At 41.4% G+C, this 22575-nt stretch overlaps 1 protein-coding gene across 1 annotated transcript in view; it reads left to right on the plus strand.

The window, feature by feature from the left end:
• Positions 1–22087, plus strand: part of Cdh1 (cadherin 1) — a 75202-nt gene extending 53115 nt beyond the window's left edge. Inside the window, exons 4-16 of the mRNA XM_013366563.4 lie at positions 970–1113; positions 1391–1546; positions 2268–2412; positions 6423–6598; positions 6873–7001; positions 8030–8212; positions 9249–9493; positions 12432–12577; positions 14956–15180; positions 15518–15745; positions 17793–17923; positions 18903–19046; positions 20404–22087. Coding sequence (XP_013222017.1) covers positions 970–1113; positions 1391–1546; positions 2268–2412; positions 6423–6598; positions 6873–7001; positions 8030–8212; positions 9249–9493; positions 12432–12577; positions 14956–15180; positions 15518–15745; positions 17793–17923; positions 18903–19046; positions 20404–20613 — 2262 coding nt within the window. The 3' untranslated portion in view covers positions 20614–22087. The remainder of the gene's footprint in view (positions 1–969; positions 1114–1390; positions 1547–2267; positions 2413–6422; positions 6599–6872; positions 7002–8029; positions 8213–9248; positions 9494–12431; positions 12578–14955; positions 15181–15517; positions 15746–17792; positions 17924–18902; positions 19047–20403) is intronic.
• Positions 22088–22575: the final 488 nt, after the last annotated feature.

Below are 22575 nucleotides of genomic sequence, written 5' to 3' on the forward strand. Positions count from 1 at the left end.
GGAAAAACATAAAGGAAAGGAAATTGAAAACACTTGCATATTTAGTTATTGAATAAACTCTGATATTAAATCACTAGACTATAATGTTGCTATAAAAATGACATATTACATAGTCTTTTTTTTTTTTTTTTTTTTTTTTTTTTTAAAGAGAGAGTGAGAGAGGAGAGAGAGAGAGAGAGAATTTTTAATATTTATTTTTCAGTTCTCGGCGGACACAACATCTTTGTTGGTATGTGGTGCTGAGGATCGAACCCGGGTCGCACGCATGCCAGGCGAGCGCGCTACCGCTTGAGCCACATCCCCAGCCCCATTACATAGTCTTGAAATAACTAAAATGATAATCTCAAATGTCAAACTATAGTTATGTATTCATAATGATTATTTGCATTATGGACACTAAGAAGGATCAAAATAGAACATAGTCTTTATTATATGGTTGTATTAGTCAGCTTTCCATCCCTATAACAAAATACCTGAGGCAATAAACTTATAAACAGAAAGTATCTAGTTTGACTCATGGTTTTGGCAGGTTCCAGTCCAAGTTGCCCTTTTAATTTGGTCCTCTGGTGAAGATAGCACATTATGGTGGGAGTAAGTGGCAGAGCAAACCACTTCCCTGAGCAGAGAGGAAGAAGAGGAGACTGGTTCCCATAATTCTCTTCGAGGACAACACCTCTTGAAGTTTCCACCACCTCTCAATAGCATCAGTCTAGGGGCCAAACCACTTGGAACTTTAGGAAGACGTTCAACATCCAAATTGTAGCAGTGGAAAAGGGGTTCGTTGATTTTTGTTTCGGCTGCGCATTTTGGAATGGATATATAATTTCTCATCGAGAAGCGAATGTGTCATTAAGTTAAAACCAACAGTGCCCTCCAGGCTGAAGACATTGAGCGAGTAGGTTGGTCAGTCAGGTTTGTAGTGTGTCTCCTGAATTTTCTCATTTTGTTCTTCATCTCCATTCCTTTTAGGAGTCTCTCCCTGGAACCCATACAGAAGTGCTCACGTTTCCTGACTCCCACCGTGGGCTCAGAAGACAGAAGAGAGACTGGGTTATCCCTCCCATCAGCTGTCCAGAAAATGAAAAAGGGCCATTTCCTAAAGAACTGGTTCAGGTAAAGAAGAAAATTCTCTATTTCTTTGGAAGGAATTTGGCACAGGAGAGCCAATGAAGAGAAGGGGGAAAGACCCGACTGAAGTTGGGATCTTTCCTTGCCAATTGTATTTTTTTTAAAAAAATATTTTTTTATTTTTTGGCGGACACAACATCTTTGTTGGTATGTGGTGCTGAGGATCGAACCCGGGCCGCACGCATGCCAGGCGAGCGCGCTACCGCTTGAGCCACATCTCCAGCCCCCAATTGTATTTTTTTGTTTGTTTGTTTGTTTTCAGATCAAATCCAACAGGGACAAAGAGACCAAGGTTTTCTACAGTATCACTGGCCAAGGAGCTGACTCACCCCCTGTTGGTGTGTTTATTATTGAAAGAGAAACAGGAAAGCTGAAGGTGACGGAGCCTCTGGATAGAGAAAAAATCGCCAAGTACATCGTAAGTACCTCTTACTTGTTGACGGGGGGGGGGGGGGGGGGGTAACATCTCTCCAAAATTCTTTAGGCAACTCCTGTGGGGTCCCCAGATCTGATGATCTGGACATTGTGGAGAGCTTAGCTTTTGACATCCCTTGACTTGTTGATAAGGTGAAATGGCAGGTGAACCTGGGGCAGCTCATCTTTTTTCCTTATTAGGAAAAAGAGGGAGAGGAGTCTTCACGGGTCATGTAGGAGTTTAGACCCAGGATGTCATCCTGTTCTTGGGGCTGGAAGTTCCTAAAGAAAGAAGATAGTGTTGATATTGGAAAGCGAAAACCATTTCTGGGACTTGATAGAAATCAGAGCTTAGGGAAGAGGGAGATTTGGTATGAATGCCAAATGCAGAAAAATCTAGGAGAAACACCAGACTGAGGGCAGAGCAAACTTGACCCTGAGTGGAGTAAGTCAGAAGTTTTTAGGCCTCTGCCTTTACCTTTGGCCTTGGTGCCCCAGTCTTGCTGTGGGAGACAGAGGCCTGACCTGGTTGTGTTCTATAGCCCATGTGTCTTAACTCGTCGTGATCTCGTTGAAGCAGCAGAACACACGTGGGAAAAGTCCTCGCTGGGGGTTCACAGTGGGAAGAGTGGAGGCTCGGCTGAGCCCATGCGACTCTCGCCAGCCCCCATTTCCACCTCATCTTCCTCATCGGGGCCCAAGTAACCCTCATTTGACTCTTGCAGCTCTTTTCTCATGCCGTGTCTTCAAACGGGAATCCAGTCGAGGACCCCATGGAGATTGTGATCACAGTGACAGATCAGAATGACAACAGGCCCGAGTTCATCCAGGAGGTCTTCCAGGGGTCTATAATGGAGGGAGCTCTTCCAGGTACATGCGTGGCAAGGAGTCAGACACCCAGAGTCACTGAGATACTTTAGATCCCAAAGTGTTAGGGCTGGAGCTCGGGGTCAGGTTACTGAAGGTGACCCATTATATGGGTCAGCTTTATTTAGAAGCCACTGGGTGTGTAAAACAATTTGCCCACAGAAACAGATACAACAAGAACCGTTTTAAGACAACTTTCTTGATTATGAAACAGATCCTCACCAGCACCCTAAACCCCATAAACCCTTCTGGATCACATTCTTATCTCCCCTCCATTATGATAACCATTGCCCTGACTTTTCCCCCTCCTTTTGGTGCCAGGGATTGAACCTAGTTATGCTTAACCACTGAGCAGCATCCCCAGCCATGTATAAATTTTTTAAATTTAGAAACAGGGTCTCACTAAGTTCCTTAGGGCCTTGATAAGTTGCTGAAGCTGGCTTTGAATTTGTGATCCTCCTGCCTCAGCCTCCTGAGTCACTGGAATTACAGTCATGTGCCACTGCCCAGCCATTGTCCTGACTTTTAAAAAAGCTTTTTTTTTTTTTTTTTTTTGTGGTGATGCATGGGAGGCAAGCACTCTACCAACTGAGCTATATTCCCAGTCCTAAAAAAAATTTTTTTAAATTAATTTAATAATTATATAGCCTTGACTTTTGTGGTAATCATTCCCTTGATTTTCTTTTCTTTCTTTTTTCTTTTTTGTAGTTGTAGATGGATAGCATGCCTTTATTTTGTCTGTTAATTTTATGTGGTGCTGAGGATTGAAACCAGTGCCTCACATGGGCAAGGCAAGATCTTCTGTCACTGAGCTATAGCCTCAGCCCTTTTTGGTTTTTTTTGCTTTTAAAGACACATTTATTCAGTGTATGATCAGACTGTTACAGAACAGAAACTATTATAAACTGTGCTGTGGAAAGTGTAAAGCATTCCAATAAAGGATTTCAATGTAGATTTTTTTTTTGTACCCATGCTATTGATTGCTAAATATAATAGTCTGAAGGTTATACAACCTTCAATTAAACCTTCTGCCACTGCCATAGTTACTACTGGTGCTGGAACCGCCATAGCCACCTGGGTTTCGTGGTTTGCCAGAGTATTGGGCTCCATCACCATAAGGTCCAGAGCTTTTGCATCCAAAGTTTCTACCCTTCATGGGTCCAAAATTTGATGACTGATTGTTGTAACTGCCCAAATCATTGTAGCTTCCACCACCTCCAAAATTGCTTCCGTCCTTACCAAATCCATTGTAGCCATCCCCGCTGCCACCATGTCTACCACCATCATAGCTGCCAACAAAGCCACCATAACCACTGAATTTCCTTCCATGACCAAAATTGTCATTTCCACCAAAATCATCTCTATGACCACCACCAAAGTTTCCAGAGCCACTTCAACCTCTTTGGCTAGATGAAGCACTAGCCATCTCTTGCTTTGACAGGGCTTTCCTCACTTCACAGTTGTGGCCATTCACAGTATAGCAATTTTTTCTTTCTTTCTTTTTGATACTGGGGATTGAACTCAGGGGCACTCTACTACTGAGTCACATCCCCAGCCCTATTTTGTATTTTATTTAGAGACAGGGTCTCACTGAGTTGCTTAGCACCTCGATAAATTGCTGAGGCTTGCTTTGATCTTGTGATCCTCCTCCCTCCGCTCCTGAGCCAGTAGGATTACAGGCATGCACCACTGTGTCCAGCTCACAGTATGGTATTTCTGAATGACAATCTTATACACAAAGTCATGGTCCTCAAAAGTTAGAAAAACAAGGGGCTGGCCTTACCTAGCATTTGCGAGGCCCTGGGTTTGATCCTCAGCACCACATAAAAAACAAATAAAATAAAGGTATTGTATCCAACTACAACTAAAAAATAAATATTTGGGGGAAATATAAGTCATAAAGCAAAGCCTCTTTTCTTTCCATTTCCTCTGTCAGTCATGATTTCAATAACTTCAATTTTCCAAGTAATCTCATAGATGATGTTCTTTTTTTAAAAATACCTTTATTTTTCATTTATTTTATTTTTATGTGGTGCTGAAGATCAAACCCAGGGCTTTGCACGTGCTAGGTGAGCACTCTACCGCTGAGCCACAAACCCCAGCCCCTCAGTGTCTTCTTTAATGCCACCAAGAAAGATCTTTTTCACTGTTAAGTGGGCCCCTGGTCTTTGAGAATCTTCTTTTGAGACAGCTTTCTTTGGTTCCACAACTCTTGCGCCTACCTTGTGTAGTCTTGCATTCCTAGCTGCATCCACTTCCTCCACAGTGGCATAAGGACAAACCCAAAGCCCCTGGAGCACTTGGTGTCTCTCATTACCCCACAGTCCATCAGTTATTTCAAAGCTCAGTCCTCCGATGAATAGCTTCTGCAGCAGTTCGGGCTTTTTCTTTTCTTTTTTGTAGTTATAGATGGACAGCATGCCTTTATTTTGTCTGTTAATTTTATGTGGTGCTGAGGATCGAAACCAGTGCTCTTTAGGGACTCTGATTTAGACATGGCTGCAGCAGGCGACCATGCGTAGAAAGGAGTAATCTCATGAACATATCCCTCCCTTGATTTTCTTTATCTTTTACCCAGGTGTGGATTTGCCCCTAGGTAATAATTTGCTACTTTTAAGCTTTATATACATGGAATCACATTATAGATAAATTTTTTTCTTTCTCCCCCCGCCCCCCCCCCCCCGATTTTGAGAATTAAACCCAGGGATGTTTAACCACTGAGCCACATCCCAGCCCTTTTTAGTTTTTATTTTGAGCAGAGGGATTATTTAGGACTTCATTAAGTTGCTGAGACTGACTTCTTGCCTTAGAGTCCTGAGCCACTGGGATTACAGGCATGCACCACTGGCCTGGTTTATACATATATTTCTATGACCTCTTTCATTATGCATGTAAGATCTTCATTGGTGGGCATGATAGATCATTCATTTCATTGCTGCTTAGTATTCCCTCTGTGGCTAATTATGTAAAGCTTATTCCACTATTGATAGAAATTGGGGCTCTTTTTGTTTGTTGCTATTCTGAACAGCATTTTTAGAATATCCTTAACATATCTCCTGGTACAAATACAATATCTCTAGGGTACACATTCATAATGGTGTATTATGTGTATTCAGCTTTACTTAATGGTGTCAAGTAGGTTTTCAAGGTCGTTAAAACCAGTTTATACTCCTAGAAATTGTTAAATGGTTTTGTTTTTGCCAATCTGTTGGGCATGTGATGCCATCTTGGTGCAATTTAAAATTGTACTTTCGGGCTGAGAAGGTGGCTCAGTGGTAGCTGTACCTAGCATGCATGAGGCCCTGGACTTAATCCCCAGCACTGCAAAAAAATAAAAATCCAAACAATAACAACCTGCATTTCTGGGGTGACTGATGGGCTAACTAAGCATCTTGGCATATGCTCACCAGCTATTTTTAATTTATTTCTTCTTTATGACTTGTCTGTTGAAGTTTTTTTTATTTTTTTATTTTATTTTATTTTTTTTGCCTTGTTTTGTTTTGTTTTCTTGGATCAGTTGTATTTTTGCTATTGATTCTTAAGTTACTTAGATATTTTGGTCACTGGTCCTTTGTCAGTCACATGTGTTTTAAGTATTTTACTCCACCTTAAAGGTAATGATGCCAAATGACCATTCTCTAATGAACTGAGAGGTGAACTGCAGAAAATTCTGGAATTTTTGTTTTACATGACATTCAACTCAGTATGAGATATGGCAAGATGTTTTAGTAAAAGTTTATATAGTTATTTCCAATAAATCTTCTCACTCCCGCCCAAAAATTTGTCCTGGGGATGTTGAGTTCCCTGAACACGGCTCATGTGGTATAGTGCTTGCTTTTTTCAAAACCCTAGCAATTTGGTGAGAATTTTAGAAATTAGAGAAGAGGGGAACTATAACAAAGTGCCATCTGTAGGGTCCTCCTTTACCACTCTGGCCAGGATTGAACTGAACAGTACTAAGCAGGTCCCAGGGTGTAGCCCAATTAAATCTTCCTCTCCCTTGATGCTTCCAGGAACTTCTGTGATGCAGGTCTCAGCCACGGATGCAGATGACGATGTGAACACTTACAATGCTGCCATTGCTTATACCATCCTCTCCCAAGAACCCGAGTTGCCTCACCGCAATATGTTCACCATCAACCGGGAAACAGGGGTCATCAGTGTGGTCACCACCGGGCTGGACAGAGAGGTCAGGCAGAGCTCAGGAGGATCCAGCGGGAATTGAAAGCCAATGTATATTAGCTATATGCCACTGCAAAACTCTGCTGTGGCCAGTTGCTAGTTAGTGTGATGGTCTGAGCTTTGCATCTAAACAATTGCCCAATTTTCTGTGCCTAGATGCATGAGAACTGGTATTTAAGCTGAGAAAATATTGTAGTTCTGTATGTGCAATGGGCTTGGCTGGGCCCCCTGTGGCTATTGCTACTGGTCCTGACTCAGGTTTATGTGTGATCTGTCTGCAGAGTTTTCCCAAGTATACTCTGGTGGTTCAAGCTGCTGATCTCCAAGGTGATGGCTTGAGTACCACAGCAAAAGCCATCATCACAGTCACTGACACCAACGATAACCCTCCCATCTTCCACCCAACCACGGTAAGCTTGCAACTGCTTAGGTGGTTTCCAAAGAAAAGTCCATTATTCAAGGTCAAGACCTTGAGAACTCTTCCCCGAACTAGTAAATGTTAATTCTAAACCTACTGTGAGCATCTTTGTTCCATCCTTGGCCTGGAGCCCATCAGCAAAGAATTATAAAGTTGTAAAAGCACCTATTGTATCCATTTCCTCGAACTATGCATCTTTGTAGCAAATCTTACCAGGTTTCATGTATTTATATTTTCTAAACTTATATACTAGGCACTATGTCACAAAGCATAAAAGTCTGGTCTCATGGAGGTAATAGTCTACATCAGGAAGATGTTTTGCAATTTATAGGAATAATGATGCCAAGAGTGTTAAATGCAATTAAGGAGATTCTGAGAGCCAAATAAAAGAACTTTGAATATTATCCTGAGCACAGGGGGTCATTGTTAAAGGGTTTTTTCTTTCTTTCTTTGTGGTGCTAGGGATTGAACCCAGGGCTTGTACATGGGAGGCAAACACTCTCCCAGCCCTTGTTAAAGGGTTTTAAGGAGAGGATTTTAATAACCAGACATGACTGGTAGAGAACAGAGGGGGGCTGGAGGTGAATGAACTAAGATCATCTGACCAAGATCCCTCACTATCAGCCACTATGGCCCAAAAAGCTACTTTTTTTTTTTTTTTTAAATATTTTTCAGTTGTTGATGGACCTTTATTTTATTTATTTGTATGTGGTGCCGAGAATCGAACCCAGTGCCTCATGCATACTAAGCAAGCACTCTACCACTGAGCCACAAACCCAGCCCAGGAAAGCTACTTTTTAAGTACTCATGGAGGAGGGTACCATGAGTACTAACTGCTCCGTGCACAGATATGAGGGCCTGCTCCTAGAGTGAGGACATCCTTTGAGATTTGTGCTTGCTGCCCAACCTGGTTTTGTTACACCATCTCCTTTAGGCTCAGGCTCAGAATGGATTCCTTTAGCCTGAGACCTGGTTCTACTCTCTATGTCAGTATGACCTATCTTTTCCTTTGTCCTGCAGTATGAGGGTCAGGTGCCTGAGAATGAAGTTAATGCTGTCATCACTACACTCAAAGTCACTGATGCGGATGTCCCCAACACCCCGGCGTGGGAGGCCGTGTACACCATATTAAATGATAATGAGCAACAGTTTGTTGTCGTCACAGACCCATTGACCAATGATGGCATTCTGAAGACAGCTAAGGTTTGTATGGTGCCTGGTAAGCCGCGTAACCTAGCAGCCAGCTGCTCTCTTGCCTGCCACTGTTTTCTCAGAAGTAGATTAGTATTGGTAGGGTGGGAGGGGGCAGATTGCCCAGGTTCTGGTGGGTCAGTTGTACAGGGCTTGTGGGGTACTAAAACCTAAAATTAAAGAGGCAGTACCATTGGCTCCCGCCTACCTTTTTGTGCACCGTGGATTGAACCCAGGGGTACTCTACCACTGAGCTACACCCTAAGCCCTTTTTGTTTTTATTTCGAGATAGGGTCTTACTGAGTTGCTTAGCCTGGCTTCAAATGTGAAATCCTTCTGCCTCAGTTTTCTCAGCCTCTGGGGTTACAGGTGTGTGCCACTGAGCCCAAGAGTACCATCTGCTTTAATGTGCTTGGTACCAGAAACATTGGCCTCTCCTAATCCCCTTTCTGTTTTGCAAATAAGAGAGAATAATGTGATTTACTGGTGTTGGCTGTTTTATTGTGTGTGTGAAAAATGTCCTAGAAACTTGGAAACTAAGAAGTTGGCTAAGTTGCTTGTTGAAGTTGAGAAAAGGCAGATGCCTGGAATAGCCCCTGAGCTTTGACATCCTCTTTAGCAAGTGAACTGCCATGTTTAACTGCTGGTGTATCCAACCAAGAGCAATGGTTAAGGATTTAATTTTTGTTTAGTTTTACCAACATCAAATGACATTTTTTTATTTTTTGAGTGGTAGTAGGGGTTGAACCCAGTACATTGTGCATGCTAGACAAGCACCCTGCCTCTAAGCTATAGCTGTAGTCCTTATATTTTCTTCATTATTTATGTATTTCGTGGTACCAAGGGATGCTTAACCATGGAGCCACATCCCCAGCCCTTTTTATTTTTCATTTTAAGACAGGTCTCCTCTAAGTGGCTGAGGTTGGCTTTGAACTTACAATCTTCCTGTCTTAGCCTCCCAAGTTACCAGGGTTACAGGCATGCACCACCACACCAGGCCCTTGTATTTTATTTTTAATCTTTTTTTTTTTCCCTTCCTGTTCTCTAGGGTTTGGATTTTGAGGCCAAGCAGCAGTACATTCTATATGTGACAGTGACAAATGTGGCCCCCTTTGAGGTGACTCTCCAAACCTCCACAGCCACCGTCACTGTGGATGTGATGGATGTGAACGAAGCCCCCATCTTTGTGCCTCCTGAAAAGAGAGTGGAGGTGCCTGAAGACTTTGGTGTGGGCCTGGAAATCACGTCCTACACGGCCCGGGAGCCAGACACCTTCATGCAACAGAAGATTACGTGAGTGTATGGGTTTCTCAATGGTCTTGTGACAAGTGGATATTGGTGTGTGTGTGTATGATTTTATTTATTTATTTTTAGGTAAACACACATATAGTTATGCTTCACTTAATGATTGGAATATGTTCCAAGAAATTCCTCTTTGGCTTGTTCATCATTGTGTGAACACAATTATTATACAAATTAAATTAGCCCCATTGTCACTAGGTGATCATGAATGCAGTGTTTGGATGACTGATCCTCATTATGTGGCACATGAGTATTTCACTCCGGGCATGGTTGGACTGTGCAATACCTTTCTCTTGTTCTGTTTTTTTTTTTTTTTTTTTTTTTTTTAATTCCTGTGCCCCACATCATTTCCTTTCCCTCAATAGTTGGCCATTCTAGGTTTAATGTCCTTCCCATCTATTTTTCTGTTTTGTTTTGTTTTGAAACAGGGTCACACTAAACTGCTATGAATTTGTGATCCTCCTGCCTCAGCCTCTCAAGTTGCTAGGATTACAGGCGTGCATCCCAGCTTTGAGTTCTTATGATAATGTAGTAGGAATGTGATTTTGTTTTCTTGTTTGTTTGGTTTGGTTTGGTTTGGTTTGGTACTGGTGATTTAGCCCAGGAGTGCTTTACTACTGAACTACATCTTTTAATTTTTTATTTTGAGTCTAAGGCTGGTGATCCTGCTACCTCAACCGATCGAGTTGCTGGGACTAAAGGTGTGTGCCACCAGGTCCAGCAGCTTTGATTTGCTTTGTTTTGTTGGTGGCATTGGGTATTGAATCCAGGATTTTGAGGTAGACAAGTACTCTACCACAGAGCTATTTTCCCAGTCTTTCTCTGAGATAAGATTTCCCAATCTGTCCTCTTGTCAGCCTCCTGAGTAGTTGATCACAATGTATCTGGCTGTTTTGTTTTAAGGCATGGTCTCCCTTTGTTGCCTGGAATGTCCTGGACATGGGCTCAAGTGGTCCTCCTGCCTCAGCCTCCTAAGTACTCAGAGTCACTACCCCTGCCTATAGGAATATGATTTAAAATTATGCATGTGGTATTGTGTTATTAGTAGCTTACCATTTCTTGTTTTGAATTTGAGGGCACCTACAACACTTTGCTTTGAAATACATTAATTTTGTACATATAGTGAGTATACTAATCATAATCCAAGGGATACTTCTAGGTTGTATAAAATAGAAGGCCTGATAAAAAGTATTTTTAATCACAGTGTGAAAGAATATGAAAAACAAAATAAAATAATGTAGGATTTTGAGTCTGGAGTGTAATCTCAGCGATTTGGGAGATTGAGGCAGGTGGACTACAAGTTCAAGGCCAGCCTCAGCAACTTAAGGAGGCCTTGAGCAACTTGGTGAGACCCTATATCAAAATAAAAAATAAAAGTGTGCTTTACCACTTTGAGGTATATCCATTGGGTTCAATTCCTACTACCAAAAGTGATGGTGATGGTGGTGGTGGTGAGATGATGATGATGATGATATGAGGTCATAATAAGCATTGCTTTGGGCAAGAATTACTTATAGATGTTAAGTTCATTGCGTGAAAGTGGGTAAAAAGGATATTTCCAAATGACCTTCTGCTAGATTATAGATTAACTACAAAGAGAAAAAGATACGTTTCTTGTGAAGAAATCCAGTGACTTTTCCTTATCCAAGTGATCAAAGTTGACATTACCAATAAAAGAACAGATGGACATCAAGAGCCTTCTAAGGTGATGCACCAAGAAGGACACAACCTCACCTCTACAGGGTTTTCATCCCCTCTGTACCCTCCAAAAGGGAATAATTAGACAATCTGAAATTGAGGCACATCCTACAAAACAACTGGCCAACACATTTTTAAAATGTCAGGTATAAGAAGGAAAGGGCAAGGTGTGCATCCAGATTAACAGAAACTAGAGACAGGTCAGCTACATGCCATTGATGACCCATTAAATCCCTGGAGATTAATCTGGATACTGGTTCCATTTCTGTGAGGATGGGGCTGTACAGAGAAGACTTTGGGATACTGAGAACAGATTGAAGCCAAAAAGGCGCAAGATCACTATAAAAGACATTTGGGGGAATATTTGACAATTCGAACATGTATCCTATATTCAATAATAATGTTCTGTCATAAGAGTTTTGTTTCCTGGGCTGGGGTTGTGGCTCAGTGGTAGTGCATTCGTCTGGAATATGTGAGGCACTGGGTTCGATCTTCAGCACCACATAAAAATAAATAAATAAATAAAATAAAGGTGTTGTGTCCATCTACAATTAAAAAAAAAAAAACATTTAAAAAAAAGAGTTTTGTTTCCTGAATTGAAAATCAATATGTGAGCCTTGTGTGGTGGCATACACCTATAATCCCAGCTGCTTGGGAGGCTAAGACAGGGGGATCACAAGTCAAAGCCAGTGTGGGCAATGTAGTGAGACCCCGTCTCCAAAATAAACTGTTCAATTCCTAGTACCACACAAGAAAGAGGGAAAGAAAAAAGAAAATCAATCTGTGGTTGAGACTATACAAATTTACATGTTTTACAAACTTACATATTTATTCATAAATATATGTATATATATAAAAAATATATATATACACGTTTCTGTTCTTAGGAAATACACTGTAGTATAGGTAAGTAAAGGAACATGGTATGATCAACTCATACTCAAATGACTTAGCAAAATAAGAAATTATGTGTGTGTGTGAGAATATATAGTTTGAGAAAGTAAATGTTGCAAAATGTTAACAATGGGTAAATCAACGGCTAGGGATGTAGCTCAGTGGTAGAGTGCTTGCCTAGCATGTCAAGGCCCAACACTTCACAAAAAGGTTGTAGAGTTGATAGTTCTTAAAATAAAAATATTGGAAATAATGATATAAATCAGGAGGTACCTTAGTCTTCTAGCTCGGTGCTTTTTGATGTTCCTATACTAAGCCAGGGCCTGCAACTTTTCAGATATCGCATTTGGAGGGACACTGCCAACTGGCTGGAGATTAATCCGGAGACTGGTGCCATTTTGACTCGGGCTGAACTGGACAGAGAGAACTTTGAGCATGTGAAAAATAGCACATATACGGCCCTCATCATTGCCACGGACAATGGTAGGACACTGGCCCCACCCTTCTGGCCCCCTTGCCTCCTTTGCCCCCATCCTTCTTTTGGAGATGAGTTCATTCTTTTTAATTTTAGACAAGAATTATCATGATCAAAAATACAAATGAGTCAAATAGAAGTTCCTTTTCAACTGCCCTCTCTATTCCTACTGTCCATTCCTTTCCCCATGGGGGCCTGGGTTTGTGTTCCAGGTCTGTGACTTAGTACCTGTGTGACATTGCACTTACTACTTAATTTTATGTCTGTCAATTCCTTCATGTAGCAAAATGATAACATTCCATCCAGATTAAATAAGTTAATGAGTGTAAACATACCTAGAATAGCCACTAGCTATCTAAGGACTGTTTTTTTTTTGTTGTTGTTGTTTTTGTCTGTTTGTTTGTTTTGGTACCAGGATTAAACTCAGGGACATTGGACCACTGAGCCACATCTCCAGCCCTATTTTGTACTTGAGACAGAGTCTCACTGAGTTGCTTAGTGCCTCACTTTTGCTGGGTCTGGCTTTGAACTTGCGATCTTCCTGCCTCAGCCTCCCCAGCTGCTAGGATTATAGGCGTGTGCCACCCCATCTGGCAGGACTGGTATTTTTATCAACAGGTGTGAGTGCACCTAGATTATTTCTGTATATTTAAATACATTGGTTTAAGGCTTTTCAAATTTTATTTGGTTATAAAAGCATTATCTATATTGTTTAAAATTTAAATTTGGGGACTTCGTATATAGCTGAGCAATAGAGCACTAGTGTAGCATGTATGAGGCCAAGGGCCAAACTCTAGCACAAACAAACAAACAAACAAATATTTATTTAATTTGGCAGTGTGTCTTTAGGATAAAGATTTGCCAGGCCTGGTGGCATATGCCTGTAAACCAGGCAACTCTAGAGACTGAGGCAGGAGGATCATAAGTTCAAAGCCAGCCTCAGCAACTTAGTGACAAAGCAAGACCCTGTCTCAAAATGAAAAGGGCTGGGGATGTGGCTCCGTGGTTAAGTGCCCCTGGGTTCAAACTCCCCTTGCCACAACATCCCCCCTGCCCCACCCTACGAGAAGATAGAGAGATCTGCCTTGGCGTATGCTAGACATATCTCTTTTTAAGAATGATGTTTTCTGGGTCTGGGAGTATAGCTCAGAGGTAAGATACTTGCTTAGGATGCATGAAGCCATGGGTCCAGTCTCCATTACCACCAGAAAAAGAGAGAAAGAGTTATCTGTATGTAGTATAACTTGATCATTCACATATCAAAGGACATAGGTGTTTACAATTATTATTTCCATGATTAGTGAGTGGACATACTTAATGCCTCTGTTCACAGGCATGCTCCTCAGGCAGATGTTTCAAGGCAGAATTACTTGTTAACGATATCTACAAACTTCTCAGGGTTAATTTTCTTCAAACTCTGTCACCTGCTAACCTGTTAAGGAAGTAATCTAGATTTGATCATGTGGAAAGGAGAGAGAGGGCCAGGCAAGTGAGGCCATCATGAGGCTCCATTTGCAGGGCAGAGAGCTGCCCATTGCTTCAGCTGCAGTACGCTCTGGCTCCTTGGGATTCCCCAGCCTGGCCTGGAAGTAAGTTAAGGTAAATGGTACCGGAACCAAGGGTGGGCAGACTTATTCTGTAAAGGACCAGGGAGTAAAAATTTTAGGCTTTACAAAACTGTCCACTCTCTATTGCCATTGGAGCCTGCAGCCAGCCATAGAAAATCCATAAAGGGATGAGCATAACTGTGTTCCTAATTTGGCCAGAAGACCTTAGCTTGCTGACCCTGACCTAAATAATCATAGCCAAGGGGTGATGGTTCTAAGTGGTTCCTGTAAGTTTGCTTTGTTGTTGTTGTTGTTGTTGTTCTAATTAGATATACATGACAGTAAAATGAATTTTGTCCCATTACACATAAACGGAATTAAGTGTTGCTTTATTGCATGAATTGTCTTTCCCCTCAGTGCTGAAAGTGGGACCCAAGGCTTCACATTTGCTAGGCAAGCACTTTACCACTAAGCTCTATCCCCAGCCTTTGCCTTACTTTTAACATACAGTCTAAAAGGAGAATGAAGTTTATCCCATAAAATCTACTAGCTAATTAAAAAGAGTTTTTTGGTAAAGTTTATTTATTTATTTTTGGTGTCAAGAGATTGAACCCAGGGGCGTTCAACCACTGATCCAAATCCATAGCCCTTTATATTTTCAGTTTTGAGACAAGGTCTGGCTAAGTTGCTTACAGCTTTGCTAATCTGCTGAGGCTGGCCTCAAACTTGCAATCTATTTGCTTTAGCCTCCTGAGTTGCTGGAATTATAGGCATGCACCACTGTTCCAGGCTTCATTAATATTCCTGAGTGGGAACATTTCCTCTGTGTTTTCTCTTAGGTTCTCCGATTGCCACTGGAACAGGAACCCTTCTCTTGATCCTCTCTGACATAAATGATAATGCTCCCATACCAGAATCTCGAAATGTCTACTTCTGCCAGAAGAATCCACAGCCTCAGGTCATAAACATCATAGACCCAGATCTTCCCCCCAACACTTCACCCTTCACAGCAGAACTGACACATGGGGCTAGTGTGAATTGGACCATTGAGTACAGTGATCCAGGTGGGAACTTGAGCTTGATTTCTCCACTCTGCTTCTCCCTGCTGTGTTTCTCCTTTCCTTTTCCCTGTCTGCTGCTCAATTTCCCTTCCCACTCTACTTGCCAGCCCTTTCCTTTGTTATTTGCTCCTTGTGTCTTCTACACTTATGGCATCATCTCAAAGGTCTCCTTCATTTCCTCACATTTTGCCTTGTGACATACTGCCTTGTAACCAAAACCCCAAGCAGCTCCATTTTCTTTATTCAGCTTTGGAGCATCTTTAGTTCCCTCCCAGTCTTTATTTATCTATCTCTTTATTTTTCTTCTCCTGGTCCCATTAATTTGTTTTGCTTTCCTCAGCTCAAGAGTCTCTCATTTTGAAGCCAAAGAAACCTTTAGAGTTGGGTGAATACAAAATCAATCTCAAGCTCATGGATAATCAGAACAAAGACCAGGTGACCACCTTGGACGTCCATGTATGTGACTGTGAGGGAACTGTCAACAACTGTATAAAGCCAAAATTTGCAGAAGCGACACTGGAAGTTCCTGCCATTCTAGGGATTCTTGGCGGGATCCTTGCTTTCCTAAGTAAGTGCAGCTGGCAATGTGTTTAAGCCTTTGGCTCCTCAAGTGGGGAAGGTTTATTTCCTGGAAAGAACTTTTAATTAAGGTGCTAGTTAGAAGATGAAAGAGACTCTCAAGTAGAGTGGTTTAAATAAAGTAGAAGTTTGTCTTTTACTGAACATTTCAGAGGTAAGTGTCCAGGAGTGGAAGACATACCATTCACGAAGTCAAAGGGGGACTCAGAGTTCGTCTGTTTTTTTTCTTTTCCTCTCTCAGTGAATACAGGTGGGACACATTGCATTTCACCAATATTTAACCACTTATTCGGCACGAGGCTTTGTCAGACACTGGGGGCTCTGAGTTTTTGGTAATAAGAAACATCCCTTGAGAAAGACAGTAGAATGAATTGGACATAACTTTCTTATGTTCATATATGAATATACCACCAGTGGAACTCCGTGTCATGTACAAGCACAAGAATGGGATCCTAATTAGAATAAGTTATGCTCCATGTATGTATGATATCAAAATGCACTCTACTGTCATGTCTATCTATAAAGAACAACAACAAAAAATCATTATGCCAGAACCATGCATACTAATATCAATAACCAGGTTTCCCAGGATATGTAAGAGTGCTGGGCACTATTCTGAATGCTGGAGGTATCAGTAAACAAAACAAAACATTTATCCATGGATATTCTAGGTGAAAACAAAAAATAAACAGATCTACAAGTAAATGGAAAAAAATAAAATAAAGCATTCTTTGGGAAACCAACCATAAGATTCTACATGGTTAGGAACTGTTTGCAGCCTGTAGTATCTCATTCATGCCACATCCCCAGTGCAGAGACAGGCCATGGCTCAATTAGCGAATACTCAGTATTTTCATCCATGAATCCTGAACTAGAGAATTACATTGTTTATCTGAATAAGACCTCTGCCATCCTGGCTCAGAAGCAATAGGGAGAGTGCATGTAAGGAATCTTTCCCAAGTTTATGGAAACCTCCTATTTCAATGAGATAATGCTTCTCCAAAATACAGTGTATAAATGCTTAGGCACTTGTACCTATAACACACACGAAAACAAAAAATAATTAAAGCAAAAATAAATAATGAAAACACAGAATCCTTTTCCCTCCCCATTCACAATATTATTTTTTAATGTGATGTATGTATTCAAATTATAATCTCAAAATCAAGTGAAAACTTTGAAAATAGAATTTAAAGCTTGAGCTAGCTTGCTTATACAATCTCTTTTTTTTTTAAATGTTCTTTTTAGTTATACATGACAGTAGAGTATATTTTGGAATTTATACAAACACGTTCTAATTGGGATCCTAGTCTTGTGGTTGTACATGATGAAGAGATTCACTGTGGTGTATTTATATTCATATGTAGGAAAGTTAAAATAGATTCATTCCACTGTTTTTCCTATGCTGTCCCCCTGTTCCCTCCCTTCATTCACAATCTTTGTTTTAAGATTAAGAACCTGTCAGGTGATTCTGTAGTCGTAGCAGTTGCTAATCTCATCTGTTGCTGTAACAGATTAACAATCACAGGCATGCATCAATTACATTTAGACTGTCCCAAAAGCCCTGCTCACAAACCTTGAATGGCTCCAACTCACTCAGAATCAAAGCCATAGCCTTGTAGTGGTCCCTCCCATCCCTAGCCTCTTTTCCACTTCAGCCACATTGGCCTCTTCCCCCTTCCTCAATCACACCAAGCACACACCTCCCTCAGGGTCTTTGCCCCTACCATTTCCTCTGCCTGGAACACTTTGCCCCAGAATCTGGGGGAAATGACTTTGATTGGTTTTAAGATCCATCTGAAACTTAAAGAACACACTGGAATTCAAGCATCATAGTCAGCTATGTTGTATCACATTTATTAAATTCAAGGACGTGAGTGTCATTCATGTGGGTTGACTGCATATGTGTTAAAGGTGGCCAGTGGCTGCTGTCTGCCTGCCTCTGGTCTGGAATGTAAGTTGTGGGTACTCTGTGATGGCAGCTTCTGGCTTTCCTTGCCCGTAGCTTGCATCACTCTCTCCCTCTCCCCCTCCAGTCCTGCTTCTGCTGCTTCTGCTGTTTGTTCGGAGGAGAGGGGTGGTCAAAGAGCCCTTACTGCCACCAGAAGATGACACCCGGGACAACGTTTATTACTATGATGAAGAAGGAGGTGGAGAAGAAGACCAGGTGGGTTTTTGAAACATAAAAGCTCAGTGTCTATCTGGTAAGGCAGACATTGAAATAGCTGTGCCACTCTGTGTATTATTCTTAAGGGAAAACCCCCTAAAATGGACATTTTCATTAGGTATCATCACTATCATCCTTACCAGCATAACTAACATTTATTCATTGCTTTCTGTACTGTACCCAGATGAGAGAACTGAGGTAGAGAGCAGTTGTATGGCATCAGTGAGCTACATCCCCAGCCTGAGATATTAATTCTTGAGGCTCTCTCTGTTTTTCCCTGAGTTTGCAAATGGACTTGTCTTGTCTTACTCAATGTTCCAGATTTTAAGGCGTTTTTAAGTCTAATTGGAGGGTACACTGTTTCAGTGAACAGTTATCACAGCCCCACTATATAGTACACAACCCCAGGATTTCAGCAGCACACATCAATAAGCATACCTTTCTCAGGCATTTGTGGGTTAGCTGGGGCAGTTGCTAATCTCAGTGGAGTTCACAAGAATCTGAAGGTTGGCTGCAGCTCTCTGACCTTGGCAGATTTTTAGATGAATGACTCTAAGCCTCAAGTTGTGTCCAGGTCTGTTCTTCCTTTGTAAAAGCAGGCTAGTGCCTTTCAAGCTTTTGCCTATTGTCACCTTGCTGAAAACAAGTCACGTGACAAAGGCCAACATGAATGGATATGTACTCTTCTCCTAAAGGCTCTGGTGGGGAGGGAGTAAATGTTTGCTGAATAATAATTTAATCATTTTATTCTATGGAAAGCAAGTAAGATGTAACAGTTTATATTCATCTCACTTGTTACTTGTTCAAGCTGTTTTCTTTCAGTGCTAGTTGGGAGACTCTTAATTTGAAAACTGTCATTTTATATTAAACTGGGCATATGCTGGTAGGTATCATACAGTTGGTAGTTAAGGCATAACACGAATATGGCTTTATGTATGTGGCTGTTTCTTTTTGTCATACCTTTATCTTTTTCTCCAAGGACTTTGACCTGAGCCAGTTGCACAGAGGCCTGGATGCTCGGCCAGAAGTGACTCGTAATGATGTAGCACCAACCCTCCTAAGTGTGCCCCAGTACCGTCCCCGCCCTGCCAATCCTGATGAAATTGGAAATTTTATTGATGAAGTAAGTAACCAAAGTTGAATATCAAAGCACAACATACCTCTAAACTCCAGAGTAAAGAGAGGGGAGCAAAATAATAAAAATGAGACAAAGGATCTTTAGCTTCATCCCTTTATCATGCTTTTAGCCTGCCTAATCCCTGAGCCCTCTTGTTTTTTTATCTTCTATGAACTTTAGAATTGACAGCACTTTAAATTAGTCTTAGGGAATTTGGTAAAGTCTACAGGACAAAACCAAGAATTGCTTGAAAGGATTTAGTAGATCTAGAAATGAAATTAAAGGATGCAAAGTAAGTTGAGTTTATTTTCATGGATGGGATCCCCTGTATCTCACCACTGGTTGGGATGTAATGTTAAATGTGCATCGTAGTCTACTTATAGCCAGAAAAATAAAATCGTATTGTATGTGTCACAAATTCATTCTGTTTATAGATTGAGAAGCTTAAACAGATAGGAGTGGATTTACCTTGTGTAAATAGAAGGCTGGGGTATGCTGTCCCAGATATTGCGTAGGGCTGTCCCATGCTCTTAGTATGCAGAAATGCTTGCTCTCCTGGTTGATGCCTTGTGATCACAGGATGGCCTCCTCACTGCCAGGCCTCAAGTCTATTGTCGAGTCAGGAAGAAGTAAGAGAGGCAGCACAGATGACAAAAATGTTTCTTCTGGTCCACCATATTCAAGAAAGGAATTTGCCCAAAATGTTATTGGCTAGAACAAATAAAAAGTAAACAGATGGTTCCTGCCTGCAGGGGAGAATAATAAGGCATTAAATTCATTAGCTCGGGATAAAATGAGGAAGAACTGGGAATGAGAAGACTAAAGAACCCAGTAAGGGAACAGTCTAACAAAGACTATTTCCTTTTCTTAAGCTATTTCATGTATTCATTTGCTCAGTTAGTTTTTTCAGGGCTAGCCTGATAGTCCAGTGGCCCTTGGAGGCTGAGGCTGGTTTTACTTAGTCTGCTGTGGGAGTCACTAACACTGAGGACTGTACAAAACAATGCATTAAGGTGGGCAGCCAAGTTGTATCCATTCAAGCCACTGGATTCTTGGGGAATAGGACTCCCCTACCACCACCACAATCTTTTATTTGTACTTGAGATTAAGCCCAGGGGTGATTTACCATTGAGCTACAGTCCCCAACCCTTTTTACTTTTTATTTTGAGACCGAGTCTCTCCAAGTTGCTGAGGCTGGCCTTGAACCTGCCATCCTCTTGCCTCAGCCTCCCAAATCACTGGAAATACAGGAGTGCACCACTGCATGTGTCACCTGAAACACCATAAGGAGGTATCTAGCCTCCAATGCGTGCCCAGGAGTGTGTTTCTTTTACTGAAAGACCTCCTTGTCTCTCTCCTTTAGAACCTGAAGGCGGCTGACAGTGACCCCACAGCGCCCCCTTATGATTCTCTGCTGGTGTTCGACTATGAAGGAAGCGGTTCTGAAGCTGCCAGTCTCAGCTCGCTTAATTCCTCGGAATCGGACCAGGACCAGGACTATGACTACCTGAACGAATGGGGCAATCGCTTCAAGAAACTGGCAGACATGTACGGGGGTGGCGAGGACGACTAGGGCACTCTGGAGAGGGTTCCTTTGGCCCGAGTGATGGGAAATGAGGAGCCATGTTGCTGGGGGTTTTAGCTACCTTCCCTAGATGTGAGTTCCTGGAGAGAGAGAGACTGATCTGAGATGCAGTAAAGATAGTTGTTTCCACTTTGTAGTTCTAATCTGTGTCTGTTAGAAAGGTTTTGACATAGTGCTTGAATTTTTTTTTTCTTTAATCACTCTTTTCAGAGTGATGAAGTCCCAAAGTTCCCCGAATTTTAATATTTCAAAAGAACAAACTTCAGTCTTGGAAGGTTCTCCTAGCCACATGTAGATTTCCCTAGGGGGCATTGCTTATGTTTAAAAGGAAGGGGAAGAGCAATTGTCCTAGCTGTATTTTTTTTTTTTTTTTTTTGTGTGTGTGTGTATGTACATATATATATATAAAAAGTTTGTTTTTTTTTAAATTGTGTGCTTTCCCCCCATCAGCGCACTGGTATGTCCTGTGTTCTAGCCTCCACCCTTAATCCTGAATTCTGTTGCTCTGCGGGGGACAGGGATTCTTCATCTCCTGAGTACTGACTTGAAATGGGCATCTCTGCATTTACTTGTTCTTAGTCTGGGTTTGCTATGCAAATGTCACTGGGGGGTGGTTTGATTCTGTATGGAAACCTGGACCAGAAAGTGTGGTGAATTTTCAGGTGCCACTTAATGTTTAATGTCTATTTATCACTGACACAAAAGAGCAATGTGTTCTAGGGTGTAGAATAGTGCCTATAGTGCTGCAGCCAAAGCCAGAAAGGAAGTATGAGACTTGGAGATGGCAAAGAGAGCTTGTCACCCAGCCTGGCCTTTTAGCAAACATGCTGAGGACCATTGAAGTGGTTTGATCTCTATCCCTCAAAATTCTGGCAGAATGGAGGAATCTCAGCATATGTGTCCTACCCAGGATCTTTATACCATGGTGTGTACCCAAAGCCCAGAATCCCCAAGTGCCTGCTTTTAATGGGTCTACAGAAAACACTGGCTGATCTGGACATAGTTGCCTGATTCTAACTGCACACAGAAAACTGTAGATATTAGAAATCCCATTATATTTTCTTAGAAGCAGGAAGTAAACACTGCCGTAATGTATGTTAAGTGAGGGGAAGAAAATTACTTTGATTTGAATTTCTTTTTTTTTAATTCAAAATGCAAATTTCAACTTTGGGCAACTACAGAAGAGTTGCATTGAAATTGCTTTACTGTCAACTGTTTTGAGAAGGAAAAAAATTATGTCTGCAATCAGTTGTTGGAATTGTCTTGATTTTTGCATTTTAAACTATCTGATGTAGGTATAGAGAATGTCTCTATAAGTTTTGAGTGTAAATGTGTGTGGGTGATGATAATTTTGTATTTTCTTTGGGAGTGGAAGAAGAAAACAATTCAAGCTGAGAAATTTATTCTTAACGAAGCATTTTTTATAAATTTTATTAAAGAATTTTGTTAAATCATTGTCAAACTTGTTTGATTTGTTTCCACTGAAATTCTAAGCAAGGCAAAAGGAAGATGGAAAGGATGAATTCTTTTAAGATGTGCAGAAAGAAGCCTCAGGGTGAAATGACCTCTCCAGAATTTTTAGTTTCCCCTTTTCTGTCGCAAGTAGAATAACTATATTCAAAATGTAACTCTGCTCAAAGACTATCCATTATTCATGTGGTGAAACCAATAAAATTCCAAGGTCAAATGGGAGCTGGTCACAGTGGTACACGTCTGTAATCCCAGGCTGAGGAAGGAAGATCTGGAGTTCAAAGCCAGCCTCAGCAAAAGCAAGGCACTAAGCCAATCAGACACCAATAAAATACAAAATAGGGCTGTGGATGTGGCTCAGTGGTCTAGTGCCCAGGAGTTCAATCCCCAGCAACCCCTGTACCAATGCACTTCCCCCCACCAAAAAAAAAAAAAAAAATCCAAGGTCAATGGGAGACTCAGTGAACCTCTAGCTAGGGA

This window comes from Ictidomys tridecemlineatus, chromosome 15 (assembly GCF_052094955.1).
Source record: "Ictidomys tridecemlineatus isolate mIctTri1 chromosome 15, mIctTri1.hap1, whole genome shotgun sequence".
NCBI lineage: Eukaryota > Metazoa > Chordata > Mammalia > Rodentia > Sciuridae > Ictidomys > Ictidomys tridecemlineatus.